General features: G+C 39.2%; 2 protein-coding genes across 2 annotated transcripts; both read right to left on the bottom strand.

Annotated features, from left to right (window-relative positions):
* Window positions 1-841: 841 nt before the first annotated feature.
* Window positions 842-9621, bottom strand: LOC103469375 (all-trans-retinol 13,14-reductase-like). Its single transcript, XM_081610217.1, has 11 exons — window positions 9179-9621; window positions 8243-8425; window positions 7896-8129; window positions 7537-7746; window positions 6198-6395; window positions 5999-6118; window positions 4708-4846; window positions 2698-2807; window positions 2458-2627; window positions 1482-1641; window positions 842-1378 (listed from the first exon to the last, which is right to left on the bottom strand). The coding sequence occupies exons 1-11, from the start codon at window positions 9336-9338 to the stop codon at window positions 1230-1232; spliced, it is 1833 nt and encodes a 610-aa protein (XP_081466343.1). The 5' UTR covers window positions 9339-9621; the 3' UTR covers window positions 842-1229.
* Window positions 9622-11005: 1384 nt separating this feature from the next.
* LOC103469337 (glycylpeptide N-tetradecanoyltransferase 1) lies at window positions 11006-19272 on the bottom strand. The gene is made up of 12 exons (XM_008416946.3): window positions 19123-19272; window positions 17226-17325; window positions 16909-17053; window positions 16681-16799; window positions 14854-14945; window positions 14641-14757; window positions 14374-14544; window positions 13608-13716; window positions 13348-13518; window positions 13100-13264; window positions 12878-13015; window positions 11006-12114 (listed from the first exon to the last, which is right to left on the bottom strand). Exons 1-12 carry the CDS (start codon window positions 19224-19226, stop codon window positions 12094-12096), a joined length of 1452 nt encoding a protein of 483 aa, XP_008415168.1. The 5' UTR covers window positions 19227-19272; the 3' UTR covers window positions 11006-12093.
* Window positions 19273-19795: the final 523 nt, after the last annotated feature.

Below are 19795 nucleotides of genomic sequence, written 5' to 3'. Positions count from 1 at the left end.
GTTACGTCCCCCATGATGTTTTCTGTAAATAAAAGAGGCTAAAATGGACCTTAGTCTCATTCATAAGACTCTAAAGTCAGTTTTAAAGTTTTTTTTTAAATAATAAAATACAGTTAAGAAAACTTTGCTAATAAAAAAAACATAAAATCCCTGCTCTATACACCAATTAAAAACACAAAAATGAACTCATTTGACACAAAATGACAAAACAGCTCTTTTTTAAACAGATCAAAAATTTTTTTATTAAAGATTAAGTCATGAACAGTACATTCTTTTTTTAGATCTTGAAAATTAAAAAGGTGAATTGTACAGCTGCTGTTCACCATTTGAGACTTTTTGGGAACCTCAACTGAAACAGTTTCACAGCTACATTACCAAATAAATGTATTTTCAGACAAAGATAAGAAGAGTACAAATGAAATACAAGCTTTAAATTAGAATTATATTTATCAAGAGAAAAATGCTACATCTAAATTAACTTGTCCACATGCAATTTAGAGACAGCAATCAACCTAATAATCATTACTTTGAACTGTGAGAGGAAGCTGGAGTACCAGGAGTGAACGCATGCATGCACAGGGAGAACACACAAACTCCATGAAGAAAAAGAGCAGGCTGGGAGTCAAACCCACAACTTTCTTGCTGTGTACTACCATCTGCACACCATGTAGTCCTGTCACCCTTCATCAAACAAAAGAAGAACATAATGGTGCAGACACTGAAGTGGAGAAATGTAAATATGTACCAGAGTTAAAATGAAAATTTACAACAATGTGGAAGGAATTAAAATTTTTAAGAAGAGCTGTTTTTTTTTAGTTTTTGTTAAATATCTTTACACAGCTTTTATTTAAAAAAATGTTACCATTAAGGACTCCCAAAAGAGCAGCCAGTGTAAACGAAGGCAGGTTTAGTGACAGAGGCACGAGTGAAGATTATTAGGATTCAAAATCCCTCGTTATTAAAGGAATAACTTTGAAAAATAGGGATAAAGAATTTTATGTCATTTTAGAGTTTTTTTAAAAATCCTTTCTCAGGACCTGAAACTGAATTTCTCTTCAGGAACAATAAAATATTAATTTAATCTTTTTTTCTTTACAAACAAAAACAACATTTACACACCTTTACCCTCAAACTGAACTTTCTGGAAGTCCAGATTGTGGGCCCCATCATGTGATGCGGAAGTTTTCACTTCTGTAGTAGTGATGCTTAAACAGAGCGAATAAGAGCGGCTACTCGTCTTTCAGCTTGTTGTTCGTATATTTTGTTCTCTTTGCCAAGGCGATGGCGTCCAGATGGAGGTAGCGGTTCAGAATGACCGAGCCACATGTGAGGGCTCCGGCAAGGGCGCCGGCGAAACCGCACAAAAACACATCCTGGCCTGTAAACAGAACATGTAAAAACCAGAGAAGATGTGATTTATGCAGAACAATGGCATCGATTTTTATTCTCTGTTTGGTATAATGAGGCACAGAAGGACACACCTGTCAGGTAGAGGTTCTTCAGGGGAGTCTGAGGTCTTACTGTAGCGTTGAGTTCAGGGTTGAACCGAGCGATGCCGTGGTCCACTCCGTAGATCTCTCCTTTGGGGGCGGCGAGGTAGTGTGTGTTTGTGATGGGGGTTCCAGCGTCGGTATACTCAATCTGCAGAAACGCAACACGTTTCTGAGTAACAAGGAAAGCTAGCTTGATTTTTAAAAGGCATGTGCAACACCGCAATATCTGACAATGTAATAAAAGATTATTAAAACTGTATTATCTAATAATCAATGCAAAATGGAATAAAACCTTGAACTGGCTGTTGATTTTAACCTTACAGAAGAAGCAAACTAACAAAAAGGTTGGATTTTAAAATGCAGAGTGGTATTTAAGTGTCCCATATCATTTTAACTCTCTTAATAGCTAATTAACACTAAATTTAAGGTACACAAGTTAACAAGAGCAACCTGCTCGTTTTGTAATAATAACCAATGGAAAATGGAATAATGTTACGACATAATGCAGCAGAAAGTAACACAAAATGCGATTGAGGATTTTATTACATTTTACGGTTTAAATTATATTTTAAACCCAATTTTGCTACATTACTGGCATTATTACATAATATGTATCAATTTAACACAATGTGAATATTGTAAATATGACTTTGTCCAAAGCAACAAACATCATCCTTATGAATATATTCATACTTTGTACAATAATTCATTAAAAATGTTCTAACATCAAACCCAGATGCCATTTCTATAGATGTGGAAGGACATCAACATGGCTTTTCAGCACCGATTTAAATTAAAATTTAGCAAATGTTTCTAACTCATGGAAATTATCCTAAAGCATCATCAACTTACATATATTTCTTATAGTGAAAAATAAGTTTCTGGTGAACTTCCTCAGACAAGGTAAGTTTTAAGAACAGAAAGACTGAGGAGGGAATGGGGGAGAAAATCCAGAAGCCTTTACCTTGTCCCTGGTGATTTTTGGGAAAACGTCCATCACCACATCCAGAGCGGAATCAATGAACGCTTGTTTCAGCTCTTTGTAGTCGGGTCCTCTGTTCTTCACTTTGTCGTCCTTCCACTCCTCAAACCACGAGTGTTTGGCAAAACTGACCAGAGTTAAAGTAGACTTTCCTATTAAAACAAAACACACTGATGAAGAAAACATTCCAGATGAGCTTGTATTCCCATCACCCAACAGTACCTGGTGATCTCTCCTCCCACGACGGATCTTTGGCAGACGGCGAGGCGACGAACAGCAGAGGTATTTTCTTAGAGGCCTCTTCTCTCTCCTCATTCATATATTTCTCCATGCTTTAAATAAACAGAGGTAAATCTGGTGAAAGCTGTTAGCTTAGAGCAGTGGTTCCCAAACCTTTTCTCCTGCCCCCCCCAGTGGTTTCCAAACATTTCCCTATGGATGACAAATGACTGTCTGGTTGAACAATGTGTGGGAGCGGGGTGGAGGGTGGAGAGAAGATTCTTAGAGACTCCCTGCCCCTGGGGGGGTCGGGGTCGACTTTTTTGGGGGCAAAATGAATGTACGTAGCTGGACATAGAAAACAACATCGGTAGCCTACAGGCTACTTGTTAAGCTTAAGGTGCTGTATTGATATTAGCTAGCTAGTCATCTTTTAGCTAACATTACCGGCATCCAACAGCTTTACTCAACTCAGTCGGTTAGTTTGGGGGAAAAACTGTAAACAGTTATTTGCGTTTTGCTGGTTTGTTGCCATGGCTAACACACTAGCGTATCTCTGCACAGCAGCAGCAGCAGGTCTCCTTCACTGCCGCACAGGTGTAAACCCAGCGCAAGTGTTGTAGCGCTCATGTTGCGTTTAAAGGCGGCACGGAAAAACAGCTTACCACATGTTAACAACGGATTAAACAGTTTTAACTGCTGATAAAAATGACAGAGGACACAGATTTGGAAGTGTGGAAACCACTACTGTATCAAATTGACAGAGGAATAACAGAGAGTTGGCCATTCTAAGGTAAAACCCAGCGCATACAGGGTTCATGTTTTGTTTTTTTTCCCATCCAGACGGCCCCCCTTGCAATGGCACGGCGCCCCCCTTAGGGGGCGCGCCCCACAGTTTGGGAACCTCTGGTTTAGAGCATCCTAACATTAGCAATAAGAACAAGAGACTTGATGTCACTTTGTATCCGTCATTGATGCTAGAACAGCCAAGAAGTACACTACCTTTGTTAGGGCCCCCATACCAATATGTCAACACCAAATGCGTCATCATTCCTGAGCGACTATGTGTGTATAATACCTACTGTCATTAGCGTCATTTGTAATTAGCTTTAAAAAGAGGAAAGTGGTATTTAAACGAGCCATATTATTTTAACTATTTGAAAGTATCAGCTGATAAACACTAAATTTACAATGAACAAGTTTGACATCTTATATTTTACCAACAGTTGCCAACTATAAAATAATACAGAAAGCGTTTGTGTAATAGAAATAGAAATTTTGGCCTTGCTTTACAACATGACTGGGAGGAATTACGTTGTTTTATAAGGAAGAATCTAAATTAAAAGTTCATTGACCAATACTATAGAAAAACAAGACTGAAAAAACCTTTGAAAATATGAATAAAACACCCGGTAAACGTCATTTATAAGCCCTGCAGGTAATCTCACACCGAGTTTGCTCTCGAGACTGACGAAGGCCACAAGGAAGAAGAAGAGTAAAGACTATGAAGTACAACAAAAGACCTGCTATTGCTTTTTATGGATAAAAATGTGGGGAAGTGTGGTACTAAATATTTTAGCATTTTTGAAAAATAATTTCCAGAAAATATAAAAATTGTCTAAAAGTCACAATTCATCTGTTTATAGTTTTTTTCTGTTTTACCATAAAAAAGCATTACTTTACTTTGAAAGATGTTCTAAAAAATGTCTTAAAGAAGAAAAAAGTATTTTTGTATACAGCTACAATTAAAATCCCGAAATGGCGATTTTATGGTTGAATAAATGTAACACCAATTTTATTATGCTGGTCAACTATAATTTATCTACAGTGTATTAAACTATTGATATTCAGCTAGATTCATTGTTTAAATGTAATTTTCTGCGACTGGGTACTTTTAAAATTAGCACAAAATGGCTCCCTCTGGTGGTTCAACGTAATACTGGACTCTATAGCTGCTGTAACACCGACGCTAAAACCGAGTAAAAAATAAAGGAGTTAAAAGAGAAAACATACAACTCATCAAAATTGTTGTCAGCGAAGATCCAGTAGTTGTTTGCTTTCAGGCCCAGCTCCTCCTTGGTTCCATTTAAACCAATAAAGATGCTCAGACCTCCTTCACCGTGTTTCACCAAACTGAGCTGCTTCTGGATCTCTGCAAGGCAGAAAATAACGACAAGCTGTTGAAACATATATAATGAACAAACACAAATCAGCATAAAACTGAAATAGTAGCAAAACCCTCACATGTGCGAGATTTTTAACTTGATATTTGTTAAATTATGTATTAGGTTAAATATATTATTAAGTATATAAAGTTAAATGTAGTTTTCAGGGTGCCTTCTCCGGGTCAGGGGGGTCGTCCTGCCTCAAGTGGAGGAGTTTAAGTATCTGGGGATCTTGTTCACGAATGAGGGAAGAAGGGAGTGGGAGATCGACAGGCGGATTGGGGCAGCGTCTGCCGTGAAGCAGGCGTTGTACCGGTCCGTCGTGGTGAAGAGAGAGCTGAGCCAAAAAGCAAAGCTCTCAATTTACTGGTCGATCTACGTTCCCACCCTCATCTATGGTCATGAGCTTTGGGTCATGACCGAAAGAACGAGATCACGGGTACAAGCGGCCGAAATGGGTTTCCTCCGCAAGGTGGCTGGGTTCTCCCTTAGAGATAGGGTGAGAAGCTCGGTCATCCGGGAGGGACTCAGAGTAGAGCCGCTGCTCCTCCACGTCGAGAGGAGCCAGTTGAGGCTCTGGCATCTGGTCAGGATGCCTTCTGGACGCCTCCCTGGTGAAGTGTTCTGGGCACGTCCCACCGGGAGGAGACCTCGGGGAAGACCCAGGACACGCTGGAGGGACTATGTCTCTCAGCTGACCTGGGAACGCCTTGGGGTTCCTGGAGGAGCTGGAAGAAGTGGCTGGGGAGAGGGAAGTCTGGGCCTCCCTTCTGAAGCCGCTGCCCCCGCGACCAGACCCCGGATAAGCGGAAGAAAATGGATGGCTATTTTTCAGCTTGTTTTTCAGTTTGTTCTCAAGCTGCAACACAATGTTTTGAAACAAAAACTCTGCTTGAAATGTATGTTTTTAATCAGGCACACCACAGACACCTTCGGGTCTTCAGAGAAGTTCTCTGTTTCACACACAAAGACACTGTGTGTTGTGGGAAATGAAGAAACTGTAATTATTATTGTAACAAAGAATTACTGTGTCACAGTTTTGTGGTTGTAACTTAACAAAATCAGAAAAAGTTGAAGTGCTGTGAATATTTTTGGGAAACATTGTAAATTATTGCGATCATCCATTGGTGCTGACTGACCTGGCATGGCCTGCAGCTCCTTGGGCAGCAGCTTCTCGTAGGTATTGAAAATGCCGGCATCAGAAATGACCATAGGGGCTTTTATATGGACCTCCTCCTGACCTTTCAACACACTCACACCTGAAAACAAAAAAAGAAAGCAAAATAGATTCATCTAACATAGAGGATCAGATCAGCAAACGCATGATGTCAAGCTCACCACAAGCTTCCTTTGCATCGTTAAACAAGATGCGGTTGACTGGGGCTCGCACCAGAACAGCGCCCCCTGCCTTCTCGATGGTGGGAATCATGTGGTAGGCAATCTCGCTGCTGCCAGCCTTAGGATACCAGGCGCCGCTCAGGTAGTGGGTGGTCAGCAAACTGTGCATGGCAAAGCTGGCATCTTTTGGTATGTTGCCTGAAGATTAAACGAAATACAAAAAACAGCAACTGATCAGCCACCTCGCAAATAAATTTGAGTCCTCAAATCCAATTCGATTGGAGGCGAAGAATTTTATCTAAAATTATTAAAGTGGGTATCATAGAATAGTACATCATTTTATTTTTAATCTTCCCACCCAGAATTACGAGCTTCAACCAAAACTTTCAGCATTCGAGAAAATGTTAAAGAATCAATTTCAGCCATTGGTGTAAATAAAAATCTGTCTGGTATATCTACAGCTTTTCATTTCTAAATATTGTCTTGTTTTCTCATCTGTTTTTTTGCAAAATCAGTGTGTGAATGTGTGTGTGTGTGAATGGGAATGACAGATCTCATTATAAAGCATCTCGTGTCCTGAAAAGCAAGCCTGACATTTCATTTCATTTCTAAATATCTCAGATTCAGTCAGACAGGATGACGAGCATCTAAAGAGCAATTTTGGAGTCTTAGCACAGATTTAAACAGGTTTTGGAGTTAATGAGATTTCAGTTCTCCATTTTGAGCAAAGTGTGGTTATTGTTTTAAAACTCAACTCTGCTGTAAAGCTCTCCACAGAAGACTGACCTGTCTGCTGCGTTTGCCGTTTGTCCACTAATGTGCTCTAACAAACCTCCTTCAGCTGCATTTGTGCTGAGATTGAATATCACACATTAGTGGACTCAATTTACTAATTTAATAACTTCTGGAGGAAATGGGAGTCACTGCATTTTCTTTATGGGTATCAGTGTTATTTGTAAGAAGAAGGAAAAAACATGAAAAGGATGCATCTATTTTATCCCTTCAATGTCACAATTAGGGACTCATTTGTCCAATAAATGAAGTGAACTGAATTTTCCGGGAACATCTGATTATTTTTTGCACTTTTCTCAGATAAATAGTGGCTTAAAAGAAATCAATAACAAGAAGCGAAACCAGGCAGACCCACAAGTCAGGATCAGTGATTTTAAACCATTGCAGACAGAATAATACTCCAAATAAATAAAAATGGAAGAAATGGACAGCAACAAAAAGGACAAAGAGACAAATGTCTCATATACGGACATCTAGGAGACCAAGTTAACAACATCTCGTGTGATAATCGTCTTTTAACCAGAAACCAAAATGCAGCAGGGCGTACCGTAGGTGCCAAAGATGTAGGAGAAGACAGCTCTGAGGTCCTTGTTCTCCGTCAGCCCGTTGACCACGTCTCTCAGGCTGCGTGGCGCCATTTTGTAGAAGTAAGACAGATGCTTGACGAGGCCGGTGTGGATCAGGAACTTGGCCAAAGGTAAGGGGCAGAGCTTCAGCACAGCCATCACCCAAACGCCTCGCCCAGTTTTCTGCAAAAAAAGAAAAACACACACAGCACACACAGATGGTAACATGGATCTTTTTACTTCAACTCTGACCTTAAAAGGACTTTTGAATAGATGACAGTCAAAATCCAAATGATGATGTGTCAAAATGTTTAATCCCTTTAGCTTCTGTGATGCTAAAGCTTCAGGTACTCATCGATGGCCTTCTCCTCTCCAGGAAATCGCTTCTTCAGCTCTTCGGAGTAGCGAGCGCTGCCGCTGTAGATGGGGTAGGAGCGGCGGTTTTCGGGCGGTCCCAGCACGACGTGGTCAAACGGGTTCTCCAGCTTCTCCCACTGCAACTGACCATTGGTCATCTGGTCCAGCATGCAGCGAAAGGGCGTATGGTCCATCAGGCCACCGATGTAATGGATACCTACGATATGAAAATGTGTTATTACAGAAATAGCTTTTACAAAAAGAAGAAGAACGAATTTCTTTTAAACTGATCTTCCTGCATATGTGAGGGACATGTAAGGATCATCTCACCAACATCAAACTCAAAGCCCTTCTCTGTGAACGTGTGACAGCATCCCCCGGCCCGACTATGCTGCTCCAGAACCAGAACCTTCTTTCCAACTTTAGCCAGCAGCACAGCCAGGCCGAGTCCACCGACACCACTGCCGATGATGACTGCATCCAGGTTGTCTGGCACTTTACTGGCCACAAAACCTGCCACAAAAAAAGTAAGAATTATGAATCACAGCTGTGGGTAGAAAGGGAAATGGACGACATATTCCCAGAGCAAACAAACTCATGTTTAGTGAATACTTAATTATATATTTAATTAAAAATATAATCTTGAACTGTACCCTTTTACGTACTAAAGTCCTTTGAAATAAAATGAAATGGTCAAAACCAGACAATCAGTGCATCTACAGCAAAAACAATCTTTTGTTTTTTTAATTTTCACAAGTTTTTACCAATAATTTTTTAGAATCATTAACCCCCATCTCTACTATGACATATTAGGGCTGTTGTGTATATATAAAAAAAAGTAGTAGAAAATTTCTGTGAAAAAAAAAATCTCAGAAACTTACAGAAAAATCTCAGAAATCTTCTAGAAAGCAATTGTAAAAAGTCACAAACTTGCAACAAAAAAAATCTGATTCTTTATATCTTAGAAATATTTTAGAAACTCTCGGAAATTTCGTCGCTTTTTGGCAGAAATGTACATCTTTTTGTGTCTACCATAGCCCTATTTCACATCTTTGATGTTTTACTAACAGTAAATACATGTATTTAAATCAGTGCAAGAGGCGGGGCAAATAATATTTAAATTATCTATTCAATCAAAATAGCTGTTTGGATATGAAAATATTATCTTAAGCAGGTCTGCACATTTTGCTTTGCAGCCATGAAATTTACATCAATGCTATGAACTAAGTTAATACATTTGCATGAATAAAATATAAATAAACCCACCTTGCTTAAGGATTTTGTTTTTCTCTTTCTTGTCGTAAACCTTCTCTTTTAGCGGCTCACGACAGTCCTTCTCAAAGGGGTTCGGACCTGAGCTGCCGAAGACATATTTAAGTATAAATATGACCAAAGACACACAAGCAAAGGCTACAATCGTCAACATCACGCCAACTTTTCTTTGATACGTCCTATCAACTGGTCAAATTACTGTCGAGTTCACTTCCTCGTTAGGTATCGCTTAGTCCCGCCCATTTTACTGACAGATGACAGCCAATCAGAACATTAGATTTTCTATACGTAATATTATCCAGTCCAATAAGCGACGAGAACGAGGTGCGCGTACTGTCCGTGTCGTACTGCATGGCTGAAGCTAAATTGACCTTTATAACAGTAAAAACTCGATACAGACCAGACATTTAAAGCAGTTTAGTCTTATACTGAATTCTAAAAGGAATTAGTTTAGTTTTACCATTTAAAATACGAGTCCGTTTGTTATACCGACCTAAAGTTGAATACGTTTACTGCACTCATTTGGTCATAGCTTCTTTTGTATGATTACTGCATCAACTTAGCTCAGTCTGTGGTTTTGCTTTGGGTTTAAGGAAACTCGTGTTGTTTTCAGTTCAGCTGCATGCTTGACTTTAATGTTTCACATCTGCTTTTTCACAATATTCCAGGTTCTCTTGGGATTTAGGTCAGGTCCGTTTGCAAGTTCAGTGATACAGTGGTCAATTAAGTATTTATGCTTTTAGCAGTATAGGGAGTTTCCAATGCTGCTGGAAAAATTAACCTGTCTTCTTCATAAAGACTATTTGCAGAGGAAAGCATGAGGTACTATGATTGTTAACTCAGAATAGACAGTGGACCAACACCACCAGATGGCATTATTACTGGCTATATATATTTAAAAAAAAAACTTCACACAGAATCTAATGTTTGGAATCTGTTTCAGCCCTTCCTAAAAACTCTTTTACCATATTTTTTCCCTCCACAAAACTTTAATGCAGTTTCATCTCTCAAATTACTGAGAACTATTTTCAATGATGCTCAAATTTACTGAGACGTACCTGTATCTACATGCTTCACACATTCCTTTCTAGGTTTCCTGCATTTTTTCAGCAACGCAGCTCCACCTACATGAGTAGCACAATTTACATTGTTTGAATTTTTACAATAGACACTTATAGAAAGATAACATGTTTGAGGAACTTTATAGAACAAATAAATGGTGGGAAAACAACTTTTAGACTAAAATTTAAGTTCAGATGATTTTTGAATTGCGACTTCATATTTTCAGCTATTTTGTATTTTTTCCCTGTACTTGAATTACAGAAAATGTGCTTTTAATCAAACAGCAGTGATGTGGATAGGTGGTTGTAATCTGATCAGTTACTAGTGTAAAGAAAAACTACTACTGACTGCTAAAGACTGATTTGACTTAAAATTCCTGTTTGATAAGGTTTGCAATAACATGGCAACTTCTTGAAGGTATTTCTTACTCCAAATTTGAAAAAAAAACAACATTATTTGCATCTTCACATTGAATTCCTGCATTATAATCACAGGAAGACAAATTTTTTGGACATCCTTTGTCAACAAAACCCAAGTTTTACATAAGAAACTATTTATTAGAGTCAACATCACCCTCCCTGTTCCTCTCCATCATTCACTATAAAACCTCGCCCAATTTAAAAGCAGCCCAGCAGTCGATATGAAGGATACCTTGAAATATGCCATGCTGTATAATAACATCAGTGTCGTCTCGTCTTTTAATTCAGATGAACTGACAGTTATCAGTCCAGCGCTCTAAAACTTGATGACAACTCCATGTTTGTTTACATTTCAATAATTTAAGTCTTTATTGAAGTAAAACATTTAAACTCATTCTTGGACTTTCCCCACATTCAAATCTAATAAAGATTTCTGATCTCACCCTGAAACTTTTCAAATGTTTGGGAAACATTATTTCAGGGTGAACATTTTTCAACTTGGGGGGCGGAAGGGAACGGGACATTTATATTAAAATTTGTCATAAATTTCATCCCTGCTCACAGGTGTGCAGCACAACCCCGCCATCAGAATGCCATTTGCCTCATTTCAGCAGTCCAGCCTGATCAGTGTGGATTGATTTGTGTCCAACTAAGCAGATTCAGGATCAGTTGGTGATTCTTTTGTTAGTACAGTAAGCTAAAGAGGGATGGCCACAAAAAGTTGGTATAAATGAGTGGAGCTTCAAAAATTAAACACCAACTCTGGGTTTAATTCAAGCAGTACTGAGCAACCTTCACGGCTGCTGAAACAGATTTAAAAAAAGAAAACAAACAAACAAAAAAAAAAGGGGGTCAAGCATGACAAGAAGGATCGAACCAGAAGCCCTTATCTTAAGTCCATTTTTGGTATTTACCGCATCTTTTTCAGCCTCCTCGTTAAAATCTCTGTCACCCATTTTGTTTTGATTATTTCTAAAACTCAATTTTTATTTTAGTTTCAAAAAGCACTTCCAATATTTGAGGATAAAATCAAACAGTAGGTTCTACTCTGCATGTGTTAGGGCTTTAACCGCAGTTATGTCCGACTTATGTACATTTACTGTGGGTCTGGAAGAAAGTAGTGGCCAGTAACCCGTGCATTCGGTTGTGTTTTGGTACATTTTAAGACAGCTTTCAGAGGAAATACAGTTGTTTGCAATGATAAACTACAAATGGCTTAAGGTCCATGTGGTTGAGGGACTGGGAAAACCTGAGGGCTCTCCCAGCCTCAGTACACCTGGCAGCGGTAGTGCAGGTCGAAGTTCAAAAGGTCAGAAAGTAAAAACGAGGGGGAAGGAGTGGGTTTTCTTTTCCGAAAGCATGAAGCCATCAGTCCATGGTGCGGTTTTCAGGCCCGTTGGTGACGCGTGCTTGTGGCGTAAAGGGATGTCACTGCAGAACCAATCCAACCTGGAAAACAATCAGAGCAGATTTTAAATTAGGCTTTAAAAATCACAAACTACTCTACATGGCGACATCTTGAATTGTGCGACAGGAAAACCTTCTGGAGAAATGACTCAAAACAAAAAGATATTCAATTATATTAATTCTAAGTCGGTTTATTAATTAGTGATTCAAATCAAAAACTGAAAAAAGTAAATATTACGCACAAAGTGAGAAAAGTAGGCATTTATTTCAGTTAAGCTAATTACTGAAATAAATGGTTAACGAAAAACCAATATTGAGTTTATCAGAAAATGTACATTTCTTCTGCACAAGACAAATTTAAAAAACGGGATTTATAATGCAGAAATGTTGTTTTAGGGTCTAATTAAACATGCGGAAAATTAATGGGAGGTAAAGTCATTGTAGCGATCCAACACATGGCCATATTCAGGACACTGACTCCATTTTCTAATCGGAGAAATGACTCAAAACCACTTTACTTGATGGGTAAATGTTCATCACAACAATGAATGTGGCAAAAATAATATTTTGTGTTCATCAGTAAAAATAAAACTCCTCACAATTTGTTGCAAGAAAACAGTGATATTGTCTATGCTGGTGAAAATGTAGACATTTCTGATACTTTAACCTGAAGGTCAACTGAGTAGTCACCAAAAGGTGGAAACACTGTCATATTAAGCTGGTGTCAGGATACAAACTAATACTTTTAGAATAAGTCAGGTATTAAGTCAGGTATAAAAAAAAAGAGAATCCAGGAAAAATGTACCTTTTCTGCTCCCATGCTGGGACACTTCCAATTGTACAGATAATACTGTAGATTCCCATCCCCGATGCCAAACTTCAGCTTCTCCAAGAAAGTCTTGTTTTCCATTAGATCCAGTGCATTAAAGACGTCAAAGCCTTTCTGTATAGGCACAAAGCAGAAGGAGCTTAACGCATGAAGAAAGGATCACTTATGTACGTTTTTATAAAAATGTGTTAGACGAACCGATTTGGCCAGAATGAGAGCGTCGGACATCAGGTCCAGCAGGGGTGTGGTGGTGTGCACGTTGTAGAAGGAGTACGCCGCTTTAAGACTGCGATGAACAGGGTGATTCATTATGGTGGAAGGCAGTGTGTAGAAACTCAGGATATCTGTCACTTTGCCTTCGTTCTGTTGGATAACAACATCATCATTAGAATAATAAAAAGGTGCAAACCTTTGCTGAGACATTAACCAACAAAAACATCCTTTACCTCCACCACATATGTGTCAATAATGTTCTCCTGTGGGAGCAACCAGTGCTCCACCTCCTCCTCGTTCATGGCAGGAACCAGGTTGAACTGGTTAAGGTATTCGCGGAGGAGGCGGCTCACCACTGGTACATCCTTCTTGGTCATCGGTCGCAGACCAGAAGTTTTTGGGGACTGAAGGGTGAAAAGAATATGATGGAATATGATGAAAGAAGAGCTTAGCTGATAATCCGCATCAAAATCTGTTTCTATTTGCCAGTGACCTCAGGCAAACGGTACAACTTCATGGTGCGCTGCATAGTCATGTTCCTGCTCAGGTGGGAGAACTTCACTTCGATTAGTTTTCGTGGGTTCAAAGAGCGATGCCAGTACCTGTCCAGAAGAAGAGTATGTGAAAGCTGCAGTATGCAACTTTAATTAAATTTTTTTTTTTTTTTACACATTTGTTGAAACTGTCACCATGACAAGACAGTACGGTAAGAGACAGAATCTGTGGAAAAATAAATAAATAAAAGTTCCTCCGCCTTCTCCTTCTCCTAACTAGAAATGACCAATCAGAGCCAGGAGGAGGGTCTTAGTGCTGTCAATCAGCTCATGTGCATGCCTCCCTTCTTTGTTCTCTGCTATGATAGAGCTTCTCCCATGTCAAGAATGCTAAAGCTAAAAGCAAGGCCACCAATGACAGCAGAAAAGCAGTTTTCTTGTAACAGCAAATTGCTTCTTTGCCATTAGAACATTTAGCAGCACATTCATGAGGTTGATCGACATCGCTTAGACCCTCCTCCTGGTCCTGACTGGTTACTTTTGGTCTGGAGCTTGCATTTCTTCGAAATGCAAGGTGGAGGAGGTTCATCTTTTCACAGATTATCCGTCTTCTACTATACTGTCACAACATGGTGATAGTTTTAACAAATGTGTTAAAAGCATTTTTATAAGAGTTACAAACTACAGCTTTAAAACAGATGACATTCCAGGCTTTACAATAAGTAAAAAAAACAAAAAACAGATATGGCCATTTGCCATGCAGACCTGCAGGTTCCCACAGGCTTGGGCAGTACCACCCCGGCAGTGTACACCGCCTGGAAGATACCCTGAAGGTTGACCCGTCTGGTGATTTCCCGGATCAGAACTGGAGCAACCCGTTTGGCTCGCAGCTTCTTGTGGACGCACAAGAAATTGATCTCTACCATTTTCTTTTCTCTAAAAGCATAAGAACAACAAGTGATGGAAGTTGGCTGGAGATTCAAGACGTACTCAAAAATAAAACATTAAAAACAATCCAGTGGATAAACTTACATGTCATAGATGCGGATGGTGGCTGGAATGGCACTGATGAATCCGACCAGCTTCTGATTGGAGTTCACTCGGACTCCGCAGTGCCACTGAGGCAGCCAACCTGGAGGTCGTAGAGCCCTGAACAAGAGACGGGTTATTCGTTTTGATGCCAAAGTATCTATAAGTGGAAATTAAATGTAACTTTAAAATGTCAAACTGAATTCATGAAGCTACCAGAGCAAGAACTCAGGGGAGTAGTCAAATCTGAACATGTTGTCGTCGTCCTCCACATAATTTTCATTGAGGAGAGTGTAGAGCTCCTTCAGCTGGAAGACAAAAGAAACATTTTAATCGCATTAATAAGATCTAAAATAGAGGGAGTTATAGTAAAAAAATACTGTTTTGTAAGATAATTTCTCCATCTTCCATTGCCAGTGTAAATCTGACACCAATTCTGTCTGTTCATGTTCGCAAAAATAATTTAAACCCCCGTGGTACGTTCTAATTTCAGTCTCAGTGAAATGGGACGACAACCATCATTTAATAAAACAATCCAGATCATTGTAGACATTATTTATAAGAATCTGCAATAAGGATCTCTTTAATTTTGTTTTAATTACCAATAACCCAACATGGAGAAGTAGAATTCAGCTCTTATGCTCCACAAATCTGAAGAAAAATACAGAAACAGCTGAAATACAGAGTTCCTTTAAATCTAGACTTAAAACCCACCTATTGGAATTGCCTTTGATCAACAGGAAGAAACACAATTTATGCATGAAAAGAGGAACAGCAGAAAATAATGATTTAAATACATCATCTTGCAACAAATACTGATATTTAACAAAACTGCAGCCAAAACCTTCCAACACATTTTATTGTGATTTGATCTCTAAATAAAAAGCAGTTCAGCCAATTCCCTTCAGAGCTCCCTTAACTTGCAAAATCCAGAAATCTGTCATTTAATCCCACTTTGATTACACCTGATCTCTGAAGGCCTTGGGGGTTTGTTAAAGAAAATAAGCACCAATCAGGAAAAAATAAATAATCAATGCAACCGACTGCCTCCAGAAGTGATTTAATTTGCAAATTGAATCCATCTGTGTGTTTAATTTCAGTATAAATGCAGCTGCTCTGCAAGTCCCTCAGAGGTTTGTTAGAGAAAATTAGCAAACTAAAACCATCATGAAGATTAAGAAACAACATTAAAGCAATGCCAAGTTATGAAACAACATCCCAGCCTCTGAACAGCTCTCAATCTGAAAATGAAAACAGTAACTGCAACGCTACAAAGACGTGGCTGTCCATTAGAAAAAAGAAGCCAAGAGATGCATGGTGACTGGAGGACAGGAGATTCAAAGCTCAAGTGGAAAAATACAACGATCTGCTGCTCAGATAGGAGCAAAATTAATCTTTTTGGTCTACATGCAAAACACCAAATATGGTAGAAAACTGAAGAAACAATCTGTGCTTTTAAACATGCTCTGTCAACACAATGCTGCTGGTGTGCTTCCCTTAGCAGAGATTTAACGGGCAGATGGATGAAGAGATATACAGGTAATACTGGAAGAAAAACATGGGGATGGGTCAGACTCAGAGGTTCAGTTTTACTTGAGCTACTTTGCTAAAGGGGACAAATTTCAATCTCTAGAACCAACGGCAGCAAAGGTGGTTCGAGAAATTAATAACCATGGTGGCCTGAGTCAATATTTTGCACTTTTCCTTCAACCTCACAAGGATGAACTGCTTTGTGTTGATCAATCTTCCAACCTCCCCCCCAAAAAAATCACACAAAGATATTTTAATTTGTGGTTGTAGCATGGCAAAATGTGAAAAAGATCATAGCGTATAAATTGTTTTGTGAGCAAATAATCTTAAAGAGATCAGATTGCAAATATGATGCAACTTCGTCTTCTTTTACACCAAATACAATGTGACTTAAAATTATCTGGTACTACATGGACATGCTGCACCAGGTTACAATAAGTTAAAAACTTTGCAAAGTAGGATAAAGAGAAATGAAGATTTCTTTATTTGAAGTGTGATTTAACTCGGTCTTACCACAGCGGGGTTCCCCAGGTCGAGCGTGTCCCAGGTGAAGCCCTGAGGGAGGCTGTACGGCTCTTCTCTAATGTGGTCTTTATCAGGTTCGATTGAGCCGTGTGATGTTACGGTCTCCCCTGAAGGAAAATAAATTGACATGAAGCAGAAAAACCAGCAATACAGCACATAAGCCAAGTAGATTTTTGTTCAAATGAAATAAATAAAAAACCCTAACGATCGTCATACCAAGCTTGGGCACAGGTTGTGTGTCCCAGAACTGATAGCTCCTCCGAGTCGCCTCCTCCATGGTTTTGGCTGGGCCTTGGCCAACAGAAAACAGTTCGATGGCCTTTTGGATCTCCTGTAGCTTATCAGCTGGTAGTGAATTCACCTGTTCAGGAAGTTAAAACAGCTCATTTGGAATAAAAGGAAAAGTATTACAATTCCTTTAACCTCATTGTTAGCCATTCTGGTGTGCTGCTCCACACTTAGAAGACCTCTACAGGTTGTAATTTGTTCCTGTACCTTAGATAATTTTTCAAAGCTAAAAACTTATTTCATGCCTTAGCAAGTGGATCCTGAGCTGCTTCGGTGGCACCGGCTTTCTTCTTCTTTTTCTGTCTCTTTTTCTTCTTCTTGGCACCAGTGTCATCCGCACGTTCACTGAAAAACAGCGGAAATATCCATTACATGAGAAAACCTGATCCTAATAAAAAATTTAAGTGATTACATGTACGTCGGAAATATTATTGCTTTGTGTAAAGTTCAAAGTTCACTAAATGCCCTTGTTTGTAATTTTTTGTTTTAAATATGGAAATGTAAAATGAACTTAAATGTTTATTTAACAAAATGCTTTTATAATCATTACTACTAGTATTATTAGCACTATATCCACATTGTATGTATTTTATCTCCATCTGTGTTGATCTTTTCTCTAGTATGGGCCAGGGGTCTGCAACCTTGACAATCTAGCCAAAATAATAATAATTTAGAGCCACAAATGTCACATGACCTTTTGAGAAAAAAAATGTTTTAAATACATATTTAGATTTAAATATAGCTCTATATTTAAGACATGAGCTGGTTATTTTTGTTTTTTAGCCAAAGTTATTAAGAGCCATTGTGGATGATCCACAGAGCCACATGTTGCAGCTCTAAAGCAGGTGAGAAAACAGCCTCACTTTATCATTTAAACTGACACAAAGACACAACAGGAAGGAGTAATATTGAGTTCAAACTTGATAAACCACACACCTACTCGCATCCATCCTGACAATGTACTTACAGGGGATTATCTCATTAGTGTCCAAGAGAGGACAGAGGCCTGCATTTCAACCCCCTGCCCCCCGCCCCCATCAGTGCAGATGGCGAATCACATGGCCTCTAGTTGAGAAGTACATGGTATCCAAGCGTGTCTACATACCCATGTACAGGAGGTCAGTGAGTGGCTGGGACAATGGACAACAAAACATTCAATAGTTTGTTCTCCATGGTTCCATTTCAGTCCAGTAGGAGCATCGAACAACCAGACTTTGTTTGCATGGAGAAGTACCTCATGTGCTTACTACTAGAATCAACAGGGTCATCAACAACCTAACGACCACACTCAAGTGATGGCATGTTTTAATCTTTGTGGATCTAAAAGTGTTTTTAGAATAAGTTGATTTTTTAAATTTTATTTTGCAACACATGACCTTAAAGAACCATGACATAGGAGGGGAGACAAGATAACTCCCTCTCTCTTAAATTGCTCTTAAAAGTAGAAAAGGACCCTGCACTGTGGCTCAAGTGCAGGCCAAGTAGGATTTCCATCCAAGTCTATTTTGCGTATGAGCTCTTCTGACTTCAGCTGTTTCTAGACGTTGCAGATTTCTGTCAAAACAGTATGAAACGAAGGCTCACCACACACTGCTGGTTACAAAGGTAAAACAGAAAGCGCATTGTTATCATCAATGCGCAACTGCTCGTTTCACTTTTAACTCTGAATTCGCATCGGACAAAAGGGGTTTGACAGCTTTGTTAGCATGACCAGCTAACCCGCATCTGTCAACTGGGCATAATCAGTAACTACCTGCAAAGAAACGACATGCCAACACCTTGAAACATAACAAACTTCAAAAATGTTGTTCATTTAATCCTCGCAGGGGAAAGGGGAATATATGGTCATTTTCCAACCCAATTTTAATCATTTTGACCCCCTAAAACTACGCCTTGGTGTATGTATTTGACGTTAAATCCCTCCTACTTTGCAACAAGAAATCCAGCCTCACCCAATCACATTACAGAGTTAACGCGCAGACACCGGTTGTAGCCAATAAGAAGAACGCAAGGAGGTCGGACTTCAACGAACGGCAGTTGCCTTGGCTTCTTGCTAAAGCTTCAGTTAGCATTCGCTTCGGTGTAAAAGTAAGGCAATATAACCCGTAAATCGCCGCTGTATGAATAAAGCTGCCTTGTTACCCGTCCTCCAAGTGGTGCTCTTCATTTTCACAGTCGCTACAGTGCCCGTGGTCCTCTACATCTTCTTTCTCCGGGATCGCTGCTGTCTCATTCTCATCCGCCATCTTCGACCAGGAAGTGAGGGTCCGCGGCGTGCGCTGGTCGCCTTTAAACAAGCCTTCACGCTATTGGCTCCGCGATAGCGTCGCCTTTAATGTCGTTCTTTGTGTTCATGTCGAAATGTTTGCCGTAAACAGTACATGTATACGTTTTTTGATTTTTTTTTCTTCAATATAAATTTTCCCCAACAGCCACGAGGCCGGGGATTTTGCAGCCCACACAGATCAAATCATTTTAAGACGGGACTTTCTCTAAGATATTGCTAAAGTTCAAGTCCTTAAATGTTCTATACACTTTACTCAATGTAAATCATATTGGGAACCTTTTGGGAACTTTCCCTAAAGGTTACACTGCGCAAAAAAAAATAACCCTGAGGACATCTGGGAAATGTTTAGTAAAAGTTTAAGGAAACTGTGCCTTTCAGGAAACTTTTCTGTTTCAGGGATATACATGGTAGACAAGCAAAGACATTTTGGTATTTTACCCCATATTTATTTTAAAATGTGCACACAATTTAATAAAACTAGCTATTCTATTACACAGATTTATGTTACACAGATACTGTATCTAATCA

Source organism: Poecilia reticulata, chromosome 8 (assembly GCF_904066995.2).
Source record: "Poecilia reticulata chromosome 8, P_reticulata-male-v2, whole genome shotgun sequence".
Taxonomy (NCBI): Eukaryota; Metazoa; Chordata; class Actinopteri; order Cyprinodontiformes; family Poeciliidae; genus Poecilia; species Poecilia reticulata.
Note: the sequence above shows the minus strand (reverse complement) of the source record. Positions and strands in the feature narration are given on the sequence as shown.

What these genes read in the sequence shown, in the direction of transcription:
- LOC103469375 (XM_081610217.1), bottom strand. Translation starts at nt 9,338, where the DNA reads ATGTTGACGATTGTAGCCTTTGCTTGTGTGTCTTTGGTCATATTTATA. An exon ending in GACAACAATTTTGATGAGTT is followed by an intron (nt 2,808 to 4,707) that starts GTATGTTTTCTC and finishes GTTTATTTAAAG; the next exon opens with CATGGAGAAATATATGAATG. An exon ending in CAAAAATCACCAGGGACAAG is followed by an intron (nt 1,642 to 2,457) that starts GTAAAGGCTTCT and finishes GCGTTTCTGCAG; the next exon opens with ATTGAGTATACCGACGCTGG.
- LOC103469337 (XM_008416946.3), bottom strand. Translation starts at nt 19,226, where the DNA reads ATGGCGGATGAGAATGAGACAGCAGCGATCCCGGAGAAAGAAGATGTA. An exon ending in ACAACCTGTGCCCAAGCTTG is followed by an intron (nt 16,800 to 16,908) that starts GTATGACGATCG and finishes ATTTTCCTTCAG; the next exon opens with GGGAGACCGTAACATCACAC. An exon ending in AAGCCTGTGGGAACCTGCAG is followed by an intron (nt 13,717 to 14,373) that starts GTCTGCATGGCA and finishes TCTTCTGGACAG; the next exon opens with GTACTGGCATCGCTCTTTGA.